The sequence below is a fragment of the Lolium perenne genome, chromosome 3, assembly GCF_019359855.2.
Source record: "Lolium perenne isolate Kyuss_39 chromosome 3, Kyuss_2.0, whole genome shotgun sequence".
Lineage (NCBI taxonomy): Eukaryota > Viridiplantae > Streptophyta > Magnoliopsida > Poales > Poaceae > Lolium > Lolium perenne.
Window position 1 is genome coordinate 344,675,568 of NC_067246.2, and position 12,867 is coordinate 344,688,434.

Below are 12,867 nucleotides of genomic sequence, written 5' to 3' on the forward strand. Positions count from 1 at the left end.
GTTTATGATCTTACATGCTCTCCGTTGCTAGTAGAGGCTCTGGCCAAGTCATTGCTTGTAACTCCAAGAGGGAGTATTTATGCTCGATAGTGGGTTCATGTCTCCGTGAATCTGGGGGAGTGACGGCAACCTCTAAGATTACGGATGTGCTATTGCCACTAGGGATAAAACATTGATGCTATGTTCGAGGATATAGTTATTGATTACATTACGCACCATACTTAATGCAATTGTACATTGTTTACAACTTAATACGGAAGGGTTCGGATGATAACTTTGAAAGTGGACTTTTTAGGCATAGATGCATGCTGGATAGCGGTCTATGTACTTTGTCGTAATGCCCAATTAAATCTCACAATACTCATCATGTCATGTATGTGCATTGTCATGTCCTCTCTATTTGTCAATTACCCAACTGTAATTTGTTTACCCAATATGCTATTTCTTATGGGAGAGACACCTCTAGTGAACTGTAGACCCCGGTCCATTCTTTTACATCGAATACAATCTCTGCAATCTTTGTTCTACTGTTTTTTACGCAAACAATCATCATCCACACTATACATCTAATCCTTTGTTACAGCAAGCCGGTGAGATTGACAACCTCAATGTTTCGTTGGGGCAAAGTACTTTGGTTGTGTTGTGCAGGTTCCACGTTGGCGCCAGAATCCCTGGTGTTGCGCCGCACTACACTCCGTCACCAACAACCTTCAACGTGCTTCTTGACTCCTACTGGTTCGATTAAACCTTGGTTTCTTACTGAGGAAAAACTTGCTGCTATACACATCATACCTTCCTCTTGGGGTTCCCAACGGACGAGTGCTTTACCGTCACAAGGAAGCTACTACGCCCACGTCAACTGTGCGCAAGCAACTGTCTACAGGAATAGGAGTGTGCGTAGACATCAGGCAACACTTGAGCACGCCAGAGAAGATAGTTGTCGACGTTTAGTATCACGGCCAGGAGGTGCGCAAAGTGGACCGGGGCAGGAGATGGGACCGAGCCGACATCATAGTCCGTCGGAGCTGGTGCAGGTGGTGGCGGCGAAGGCGGCTCAGACGGTGGCACGTACGGGGAAGGCGGCGAGTGCGCACCATAGAACAGTGGTTGGCTGTATAGACCCACCATAGGGTGACGGCGCCGCACCATAGGGCATCAGAGCCATCGAGAGATCAGCGTACGGCGGCGAGACATGAGCGGCTGGAGCCGCCGCATACAATGCACCAAGGTTCCGCGTCGAGATCGGGACGGGGGCAGTAGCAGCACCCGACGTCGGGAAGGGCGGGGATGACAGGGCGGAGCGAAATGCCATGCGCCCGTGCCCAAAGTGCTGGCGCCGGCGGTGCCGGAGAAGGACACACCCGTGGCCATCGTTGAGATCGGCGGCGACGCAAGAGGCGGCGGGACGGTGCTAGCGAGAAGCGCCGCGAGGAACAGGGACACAGCAGGCGCAGCCGTCAGGGAACCCATCGGAGACGTTGTGGAGGTGGTCGAGGCAGCCGAGACCGACGCGGAGATGGTCATGCGGAAGACATAGATGGCTTTTACGCTCTTGATATCATGTAAGACAAGACAAGTTGAGGAACGCCCAATACTATATAGTATATATGGGTACAAATACAGGATAGTACAATACAAGGACTCTAGATGTATATACAGTCTAACAGTGTGCGGCATTGTTATAGGAGTTTTCAATATTTTATAGTACATTTAAAATTTATGTCAAAATACTAGGAACATATGCTCCGGGTGTGAAAAAAAGAAAGAAAAAAAAGAGAGCCACTTCCCGGCAGTGTGCCTGCGAGGGTCACCACTCTCCTCAATATATACTCATCACCTTCCTTCCTAGCAGACGCACTACTCGATCCGCTCTCCTCCCATAACCATAGCTCGAAGCTCATCCCTTTCCTCGTCACGCTCGCCCTTGTTTCCGCCATGGCCAGCACCGACCGCGCCGGAGCATTCCCCGCCGCCAGGGACGACGACGACCTCCCGCAGCGACAGGATGCCATGTCGGACGCCGTCAAGGTGTTCTCCGGCTACAACCCGGCGAGCACCAACCCCGAGGACCTCAAGCGGGCGGTGTCCACGGTGAACGAGGCGATGGCGCCGCTGCGGCCCATCTTCATGGCCATCAGCGAGATGCCGGAGAGCACCGCCGCCGAGGCCCGCGCCAAGGAGGAGGCGCGTGCCGCGGCCAAGGAGCAGCTCACCCGCCAGCTCGGCCAGCTGCTGCCCGGCGGATCCGTCAAGATCATCAACGAGCTGTAGCTTTGCATCATTCTGGGTTCCTCGTAGATTGTTGGCTCAGGCCCTATGCATTTAGTTTCCTACTTAAGCTTCTTGTTCGTGGTCGGTCGAGGATGTAAGCGCACGCTAGCTATTCCTCTGTTCGTTGTTGTCCTCTGTTCCTTGTTATCCTCTGTTCTTCTTGTGTCTTGATTAATGGATCTATCTATCATTAGGTTTCTTTTCCTACGGCACTACTTGAGATGCTTGAATCAATTGAGTTGCTCAAGGAGATTCGGACATTGTGGTTTTACCCTCAAAGCCGCTAGGCATTCGACGGATCTGTAGCATTATTGTAGATCCTACGATTTCTTGCGGAGAGATAAGGTGCAGTAGCGAATAAACATCCCAGTCTCGCACCTAGATTAACAATTTCTAAATTCGAACCGCCATTTCGTCGGATCCGGTGACGAAAACCAACGGAAAAACATTGCCAAACTTCCATCTCGCCCAACATAATTTCGCGCTGCTGAAATTCAACAAGAGGCACTTAATTTGTTGGCAGAGATATGGGAGACGACAGACGAGGCTCGTGAGGGGAAGAGCGGCGCGACGGTAGATGCGGTGATGGGGCTAGCTTGGTAGCTTGTATGTACGTGTCGACCTCTCATATCTTTGCACTGACAAACTGTACCGTTCTATCGTCACAAAAGTAAAACCGAATCATATAGTGACGCACTGCAGATTTGGAAAGTACTCCTACTCCGGATAGGATTGAACTGCACACCAGCCTTTTTTTTTGCGAAAGCACACCAGCCTTCTTCTAGTTCGTACTCTTGAGTCTTGAACAAATATCTGCTGGATTACCGAAATTTGCTTTGAAGCTCTTTTTTTTTTCGAAAGTTAAAACAACTATTTCAATGTTTCAAACGATTCTAAAAGAAATTTTAGACATATATATAACAATATACTCTACCAACATACAAAATTTAAACCCGAATACCTTATATTTTGGGCTTAAACAAAATGACGAAATCTTTCAGATTTTAGAGGTTCAATTTTCTTGCACTATTCACTACTTCAGATGTCAGATTTTTATCATTTTTTTGCAATGCATGGTAGATTTTTTTGGGTCGCTAGATTACATTATTTCCAACATCTTGAACTATTTAGCGTATTTTTAAAACTTGAAATCACCATTTTTGTAAAGTTAAAAAAAAGCTCTATATCGCCCGTGATCCAAAAATCCGCACCCGGTGGATTATTGCTATATATCTTCCTCCTATGGTTCCTAGCTCTTGTTTGGATTATTGCAGGACATAGGCAAGACTTGACCTGACGTATCTCTGGATCCAATGAGACTCCCTCACGCAGGCTGCTCCCTATAGTAAAAAGCCCCCAAGGCCGGAACCCCTAGCCGCTGCCTTTGGCACGATGTGGTGGTGGTGCCCTTCCACTGAAGGTGTGGGGAGAGGAGAGTACCCCCTCGAACCTTAGAGCGCGGAGAGCTAGCGAAATGGGGGATGGCACGGTGACACAATCTAGCCTATCTGGATAGGCAGGTAAGGTGGTGCCGAGCCGCCGAGTGCCAAGACCGTTGGTGGTGGAGGCGATTGCGGGTTTGTGAACCAAAGATGGGCTAGATCTGGCCTTGCGGGCCCAATCTGGGTGTGAGGGCCTGATCTAGGCATATCAGGCACTAAAGCATATGTGACATTATAAGACGCTCATTCGGTGATGATCTAGAAAAAAACGTCATAATCGAATAATTCTTCATATAATGTCACATATGTTCTAGTGAGGTCCTGGCCATCGCAAAGATAGAGCAGTCATATGACACATCAACGTGGCACGTACGACGATGACGTTGTGTGGCTTCGGCCATGCATTGCCATCATGTGCCAAGGCGTTGCCGTGGTGGTAGGTGTGGTGACGTCAGGGACACTCTAGTGCTGCTCCACCCATGTTTGGTGTCTTTGTCTTGTGGGCGTGATCGGTCGTGGTGGCGGGGTTTTCCGGGTTTTGGTGGGTGAGGCTACCGGGAAAAGCCGCACTCCGGGCTTTGACGGGGACGTGCCCTTGTTGGAGGCTTATGTGGAGCAGCCCTTGTATATGGAGCAACCCACGTTGGCCAACGGATGGCCACCACCTTGCCCCTCCAGAGGTGCACATTTCCGCGACATTCGCGAGATGGAGGTTCTGATAGGGAGGGAACCATGCAACCAGGACAGCCAGATCTGGCGCAGCCCGTCTGCTGCAAGATGCAACGAATGGGAGCACAGGACAAGGGGGGCAGGGGACGACAAGAGCGATTCGAAGGGATGTCGGGCTACTGCACCACTCGACAAGGAGTACTCCATGATGGAGCAGGAAGAACCGGATGAACGGAGGAGTAGGGATGTGAGCGTCATGGAGAGGGGATTGAGTCACCGAAGGAGGGGTCCTGGCGTATAACAAGGAGTATATGTTTTCAGTTACACATATGGGTAGTTGCACAACTATATGCAGTTGCACACAACGAAAAAACCATAACAACGATGATTACAAAGGGATGAGTAATATGGCGGTAGAAAAATACATACTAGGCAGACTATGAAAACGCTAGCATCTACAAAAAAATCCAAAAAGAACAAAAAAAAAGGCATAATAATCAAAACTCAAAATCCCACTAATTCATCTTGTTAAAAAACAAAAAATAATTAGCTATCGACAGATATCGAGGTCTAAGGTATTTCTCTGTTAGCCGAGAACTAACCACGGCGGGTAAATAGTTAGCATTCTTTTTCATTTATAAATTGTACTTGCCATTTCCTTGGTTCGGTGACAAAATTGTCTGATCCCTGGGAGATTACTATGGCAAAGAGCTGTTTTGACTAATTCACTAATAAACAGAAAATTAAAGTAGTCATCTCGCCAATCCAAATTTTGCATTGGTAAACCACACGAAGAGGCATACATACTTTTTGGTCAAGATGTGCTGGAAAGTAGTTCTGCATCCGGGAGATGAGGCTCGTGACTTCGTGAGGGACAGGCACGTGTCGATGGGACCAGCTGGTACGTGTCGATCGACGCCCTCCTCTGCTCGATTGCACCGTCTGACCGTCCGGTCATCGGATCAAAACCGAATCAAACGCTGAACCACTACAAAAGATTTTGGGTACGTCGGATTGGGTTGCTGACTGACTGCCTCATATCGTCCCAAGCTACTTACAAATTTACTGGAGCACTAGTATGTATCTTCTCTCTGAAAAAATCACCGCTCTTCTTAATATTTAATCTCGGAACAAAACATATTTTGGATTAGTGCTAGCTAGATGCCCCTATCGTCACAAGATACTGTCTGGATTATTGATGGTTGATTTGTTGTGTTTTTGCAGAAATCGACATCATTGAATTCGTCTTGAAATATATTATATTTGTTTTTTTATGATGGTGTCTCTTCTCGCTATTATTATGATTTTAAGTACAGAGATTGTTGAACGCTCCCATCCTGTGCACCAATGATGTTTGATCTTCATCGCTGTTATCCTCAAACTATTCCCCTGTATTTGTTCCTAGTTGTGCTCTATCTATAATTATAAGGGATGAATTCTTCCGCTCGTGCTTCGCCCATTAATTTGCTCTATGATAAGTCGCCACTTATTTTTATCTTGTGCCTTTTGAATAGATTATTGTGTACCTAAACAATATTTACTATTGTATAAAACTTGGAAGTAATATCCAAGGAGTTTTTCCAATATACGACACGTGCATTTTAACTCTTAATTCGATAAGATGCAAGCGGGGAAAAGACACATGTATATAACCATATACAATAAAGTGATGCTAAATTCAAATTTGTTGATCCTTCAAAATGTGTGTAATGTATTCTAGTGTACTTTTGACTTAATTATTCCTACATGGAGATTAAATTTCACATGCAAGGTATAAAACAGGCAAGTACATGGACCGAGTAACACATCCGCAAAGTGATACAAATTAAAGATTATAAACTTTAAAGCTCAAACACCACAAACTTATATTTTGCGAACCTACCGAACACACGACAAACTTGATATATGGTACTACATAGACCATAAACTCCTTCGTAGGTGTAACATCCCAAGTGAGCTACCATCTTTACTTTCCATGTTTATGCATCATCTTTGCATCATGCATGTCATATCATGTCACCTTTGGTTTTTAAATAAATTGCATTTGGTTTTGTTGCTCTATATGTTATGGGTTTGTTCTTCCTCCTTCTCTCTCTTGTTTCATCTCACCACTTGTGATGTTACAAGAAAAGCACAAGCCAAAACTTTCTCCCTCTACTTGATCTATATTTCAAATAGGTCATGCCAAATTTTCCTTTTCCTTGGTTGCTATAAACCTAGCTCTTCCCCTCTTCTTTTGCAATGCACCTATTTTGTTTTCCTTGTGATGGTTCTCAAATGGATGAGCCCATTAGGGTTTACAAGTATTTGAAAACCAAATATTTTAAATCTCTTTTAGTTTCTCTATGTCCCTCTCTTATTCATTTTCTTGTATTATATCTCAACATACCATAGTTGGTCTACAAGTTGATCTCTTCTCTGATTTCAAATATTCAAATACCTCAAACCTTTCCTCTCCATCTTCTCAAATTGTTTTGGTTTTGGTTTAAAATTAAAATCAGTAAAAGAGAGAAAAACCTAAACTAACCCAAGCCTAGCTAACCCTTTAGCCCAACTCCTTCTCACCACCGTGGCCCAATTTTTTTTTAAGCAACACCCGGCCACCACACAAGCTTCAGCCCAAAATAGCATGCAAGCCAACCACCCTCTCCCTTTACACGTAAGACCACCATGGCTATATCTGGTATTGGAGATCCCTGCAGCTCCACGTCGCCCCCCTCTCACCATCTACCGGCCACCAACCTTCCCTCTTAAGCAACATCAGCAAACCCTACCCCTCTCCTCCTTCCTCCACCACTTGAGCCGCCGCCGCCACCATCCGCCGTCAACACTTCGGCCTCCAAACATCTGCAGCAACTCCACGCCACCGGGCCTCACACCAGCACCATGGCCACCACCTAAGCACGGTGAGGCACCCCGGCAGCCTCCTCCTTCCCCTGGACGCCTTCAAATCGTCAAGGACTGCACCGCCGGCAACCTTCATCCTCAGCTCACCCAGGCCACCTCCTTCTCCACCTCGCCGGCAACCTCCACCTCTCCTCCACCTCATCACCAAGGGCACCAAGGTGAGCACTTCGTCGCCTCCTTCCCCTAGTATGACCCCTTGCATCTCTGGTTCAAGTTGGAGAAGAAGATGGAGATCGAAATCGAAACCAAACCGCCCAGTTTTTCTGCTCGCGGACACCGTCTTTCGACGCATATCCCAGTCGACACAGGCCACGCCAGCTTGCGTTCTTCACACCGTTGGATAGCTGAGAGTGAAGGCTACAACTTTCGTTTTGGAAGCACTCGTTTTCATCGGCTGTAGACGACGCCATCCTCGTTCAAAGTCTGGTCCAGAAAACAGTTTCTGTTTAGTTTCAGTATCGCCGTGTCTCTGTTCCGTTTTACGACGAAGCTCATCGGCGTCACAGACCACTTCAGCACGAGGCAGTAGTACCACCAGATGCGTACCACCACCAGCTCCATCTTTGCTTTTGGTTCGCGCAAAACCGTGCCCGTTTTTCGTCGCGGTCACGACTTTGACATCCGTGCAGAATTGTCCCTACAGGAATTCGCAAGTGTTGATCTTCAGTTCGTAGTGTCAAAATTCAGTTATCTTTCTGTGGCACAGTTCACTTCATCTGCGTCCCGTTTAGTATCAAACTCGTTTCAGTAGCCCACTGGCTACCACCCTGCCCCTTCACCCGCACAGCCCTGGGTTCGATTCACTTTGGGCGCGTTAAACCAAACCTTTTCTGTTTTTTTTTAGTTTCTATAATTTCTGAAATCTGGATACTTTTCAAAGTATTTAAAACTACACTTCTACAGCTCCAAATTTTACAAACCTGATATATATATATGTTGCTCAGTTTTTCATGTACTTTCCAAATATAAAGTTTGTTTCAACTTTTGGACAAATAAAATCTGGTCATTTCGAATCTGAACTAAAACTGATGAATTTTGCTAGATTCATAACTTTCGTTCTGTAACTCCAAATTAAATAAATTTTATATCTAAATGCATCAGCGAAACATGAGGAATTCAAATATCACCATGTCATGCATCATTGGCCGCATCCCTGGTTCGGCCAAATTAAAATTGCAACTTGAAACTAAATGTTATGTGAGGGTGTTTATCATTTCTTGTGACTCTTTGCGAGCCCCACTTAATTATGCTATGTATGAAACCTTTGCATCTCATGCATCATATTGCGCATTGCATTTCCTTGTATTGATTTGTGCTATTACTTTCTTGTATGTGTTATTTGGTTCTTCTCGAGTAGACATCGACACCGAGCAGTTCGGGAGGAGTTCCTCTACATCACCCCTTAAGATCGCGTTCGTGTTTCCTCTTCCGATTTGACAGGCGAGCCCACCCCTTCACCTATTTTACTTTTTCATGCTCTTTTGATCTATTGCTATCCCTATGTTGCGATTCTGTTGTGTCACGTGTCCTATTCCACCTGTTACCCTATATTACCGAATTACACCTCCTCGCCCTACCCATTGTTTGTTGTTTGCCAGCTTCGCGAGTCGTAGGCGAGTTTAGGGTTTTGTTGATATCTCGAAATGTTCGGGATATCTTGTTGGGTAGTTGTTATTTCTTGCTATATCTATTGTTGGAGATATTCATGGCTCACCCTAATGATAATATTAAAATGGATAAGAAGAGGCATCGGTGGGTCAACTGTATATTTGGTTTTACCATGGCTCACTTGTGTCCAATTTTATAATTAGGACGAGTTCTTGTTTTCTGATCCAAGACTGAGCGCACTAACCACACGTGGGAGGTTTCACTGGGGCCCCCTTCGACCTGTTACCGGAACTGCTTCCACTGTCCAAGTGCCACAATTAGTTTCGTAACGTTTTGTTTCTCCCGAGCGTGCAAGCTTGTTTCTTTGTGGTCCGAGGATATGGTGTTACTTTTGGGGAAGCCCGTTTGTGCCTTGTAACCCTGTTGTCTCTTGCACGCTCGTAGGCGCGGTACGTATTGTTAAGAGGTCATCCTCTAGTGGGCTCTGATCCTTCTTAACCGTAGACGCAAACAGCTAGGTCCGCATCTGAGTTCCGATCGGGCTCTGAAACGGATTTAACCTAGATAGGTGGCTTCTTGGACTTGGTCTGTGGTGAAGGGAGGGGTTGTGATGCGAGGTTTCGCCGGCAAGTTTTCTCAAAACCCTTGCTTGCGGAGTCGGACATGCGTGTATGGGTACAGTAGTGCATCCCTGCAGGGTGAAACCTTATCGATAAGCCGTGTCCGCGGTTATGGACGACTTGGAGATGTTTAACTCGATCATAGAACAACTTACACCTTATTTCATGTTGCTAATAATTTGCCAATAAAACTCTTTCAAAAGTGTGTGTGCCTTTGCAATACCTCTTGGCGAAGGGGGATCACATTGGCTGGGTTTTGTTTGCAGAGTATAGAATTGTTAGATTATGCGCTCTCTCACCTCCCTACTAGACGAATGTTGTAGCGTGTCTCTATTGGTTAGTTGCTTTGCTGCCGCTAAACTCCACATATAGCCGGGTGAAGTTTATACCGCCCACCAGCGAGCATAGCTGGTCTTGTCTCGCAAGTACGTGCCATTGGTACTTACCCTCGTTTTTCTCCCTCTTTTTCCGGAAACCGATTTTCGACAAACAGGTACGACAAATGATGAGGAGTACGCTGGAGGATACTTCCTTGAGTTCACGGATGACGACTTCGTTGCGTAGCAGGATCGTTCCTAAGGCAGCAGCCTGTGGCTTGTTGGTTATGGAACCCCGCTTGGTTATCTTCAGGACTCTTAGTCCCATTTGGATCTTGTCTGTACCTAGACTATTTGCTTCCGCTATGTATGATGTATTGATGGGACATGTGTCCTTTGCGTGTCATTTGGATCTTGCTCAGTAGAGCGTTGCTATATATGAACTTTATTTCCATCTTTTGTGTCATAGATGGTCATGTTGTGATATTGAATCTGTATTCTACCCTTGTATCCTGTGCACCGTGTGTGTATGTGTGAAGTGCACAGGAAGGTGAAGCACTCAGGCTTGGAAAGCCTAACGTGAGCCTATGAGGTGGGTGTTGTGTGCATGGGCGTGTCGAGCTGTTGCTTGGCCTACCCATAAGCTTGGGAATGCGAGGCGACCTCGCGGTCCTTTGTAGTGACCTCATGCACATAAACCCCTCGTACCTGCGCGCTCTGGGTTTTCCTACTCCTGGGGCTTACAGACTTGGTATCAGAGCAGGACTGCCTTTAGGAGCCCTTGCAGCGGACGAAGTTGAGTCTAGAAACTAATATTTTAGTAGCTACATAGGAAAAATTGTGCGCGAGAGTAGGAATTCTGCTTTTATTTCTTACCCCACCCACCCTCCCTCTGGTAAAGGACGTGCAACGGTTTTACTCTATTCTTATCTTGTTTCACCTAGGTTTGGACGTGTTCGGGGAAACCGTACTGCCATAGGGAAAAATGTGTTTTTGAAAATTTTCTGTACTATGGTTGCTTCAATATCATCTGCTATCAATCTCCACCATATAATCTGTTCCTTTGCAATGTTGGTATTTTCATGCCAACATGCTATCTCCGTTGTTTTGGTGCTATCTCGACAACTTCTTTGTTCCGGTGCATACATCAACCTTCCTTCTCCGGAGTTGTTTCGTCAAGCTTATACCTTGTTGTTCTCTTCCAATATGCATAACTTGTGCCGTGTTGGCACTTGTTAATGCTAAAATTTTGTATAGCTACATATCACTATCTTGCGTGATTGGTGAAATATTCTTGTTGCTATCGTTCTAACCTTCTACATGTTATGGATAGCTCTCGTGTGCTTGAATCCTTGTACATTGATGATAGCTATGTCATGTCTCTTGTTATCTTTTGAAGTTCCCGTTAAGCACTAATATTGGGTTTTTCATTATCCATGATTGTGCTAACCTTGGTGTCCTTACTCAGAATGGAGAGTGGTGAAGATGATCCTCCACCTGAAGTGGACCAAGCTCTGGTTAAAATGGCGCAAGTCCTAAATCAGATGCAGCTAAACCAGGACAGAATCAATGGTGGCAATGCACGTGTCACTATTCAGGAGTTTCTCTAGCTCAACCCGCGCACTTTTGATGTCACCGCAGAGCCAATTGATGCTGATGATTGGTTACGCGAGATGAACAAGACTATCAGTGTGGCACATGTGGCTGATGAGGACCGTGTTCCTTATGTGACTTATCTTCTTCGTGGAGTCTCAGCCGCATGGTGGGACAATCATCTGCTGATGAAAGCACCAGATGCAATCATTACTCGGGATGAGTTTCAGCTACTCTTCAAGCGTCATCACATCCTCGACAGATCATGGAGAGAAAGCGAGAAGAGTTCTGCAATTTGTCTCAAGGCGACAACAACTTGTGGCTTATAGAGATGCTTTCTTAAAAGCGGCTCGTTATCTTTGGAGATGATGTATCTACGGATGCCAAAAGCAAGCCATGTTTCGCAAAGGCCCGAACCCAGAGATCAAGTATGCTATACTCTTGGTCAAGTGCAATACCTTCGAGGAGCTCGTTAACACCGCGCTCCAAGAAGAGTATGGTCGTGCAATGCTAGAAGAGTCTCGTAAGCGCTCTCGTGAAGCGACTTCTTCCTCAAAGAATCGCTATGCCTCCTCGGAAACGTAGGATTTGGGTTCCTTATGCTGCTCCTGCACAACCCACCTACATGCCTGAACCGAGTGGTTTTGTTTCCCGCCCTCCCACCCCTGTTGTTGTTCCAAGGGGCTCTCAAGTTCATCAAAGGTCTGGCAATCAAGCTAAGCAAAGTCACCGTGTTGATGCTCAGCAAAGGCCTAGTTCTGAAGCTCGGGCAAGACCAATGGGTCCTCGCCCTTCTGCAAAAGTTTGTTTCAAGTGTGGTGATCCAGGACACACTTCACGCAATTGCTATCAGAACAAGTCTCTACAACCGTCAAAGGCTTTCAACTATAACAATAAGCCTGGTACGAGAAGTGTATGGGTGAACAATGTCACAGCTGTCCAAGCTAAAAGGGCACCTGACATCGTGCTTGGTGTTCTTCCTGTGAACTCGATCCCAAAGAAAAGTTCTGCTTTGATACGGGAGCGGCACTTTCTTTTGTCTCCTCAAGTTTTGTTCAAAGGTATGAGTTACCTATGGTTCCTTTGCCCAATAACCTCACGGTGAACTCCCGGAGCCCGGATGACGATTTCCAAGATAAGCCATGGGAATCAAATTCTCATCGGAAACTATATGTTTCTTGCTTCACTCATAGCTCTCGGCAGTTCAGACATTGATGTCATTCTCGGCATGGATTGGTTGAAGGCCAACAAAGCTGTTATTGATTGTGCCAAGCATTCAGTTTCCCTTCCTACTTCGACAGGCCACATAGTCTATTCACCTTCTGAGACACCTTCCGTTCAGCTCTTCGCTTTGAATCCTAGCTCTCTTCCGGAGCTTGAGTCTATACCGGTGGTTTGCGACTTTCCCGATGTCTTTCCTGAGGAACTTCCGGGTATGCC

General features: G+C 46.1%; 1 protein-coding gene across 1 annotated transcript in view; it reads left to right on the plus strand.

The window, feature by feature from the left end:
* Positions 1 to 1,898: 1,898 nt before the first annotated feature.
* The window catches only part of LOC127346087 (uncharacterized), a 97,689-nt gene continuing 86,720 nt past the window's right edge, over positions 1,899 to 12,867 (plus strand). The window contains exon 1 of the mRNA XM_051372614.2: positions 1,899 to 2,306. Coding sequence (XP_051228574.1) covers positions 1,936 to 2,271 — 336 coding nt within the window. The 5' untranslated portion in view covers positions 1,899 to 1,935 and the 3' untranslated portion in view covers positions 2,272 to 2,306. The remainder of the gene's footprint in view (positions 2,307 to 12,867) is intronic.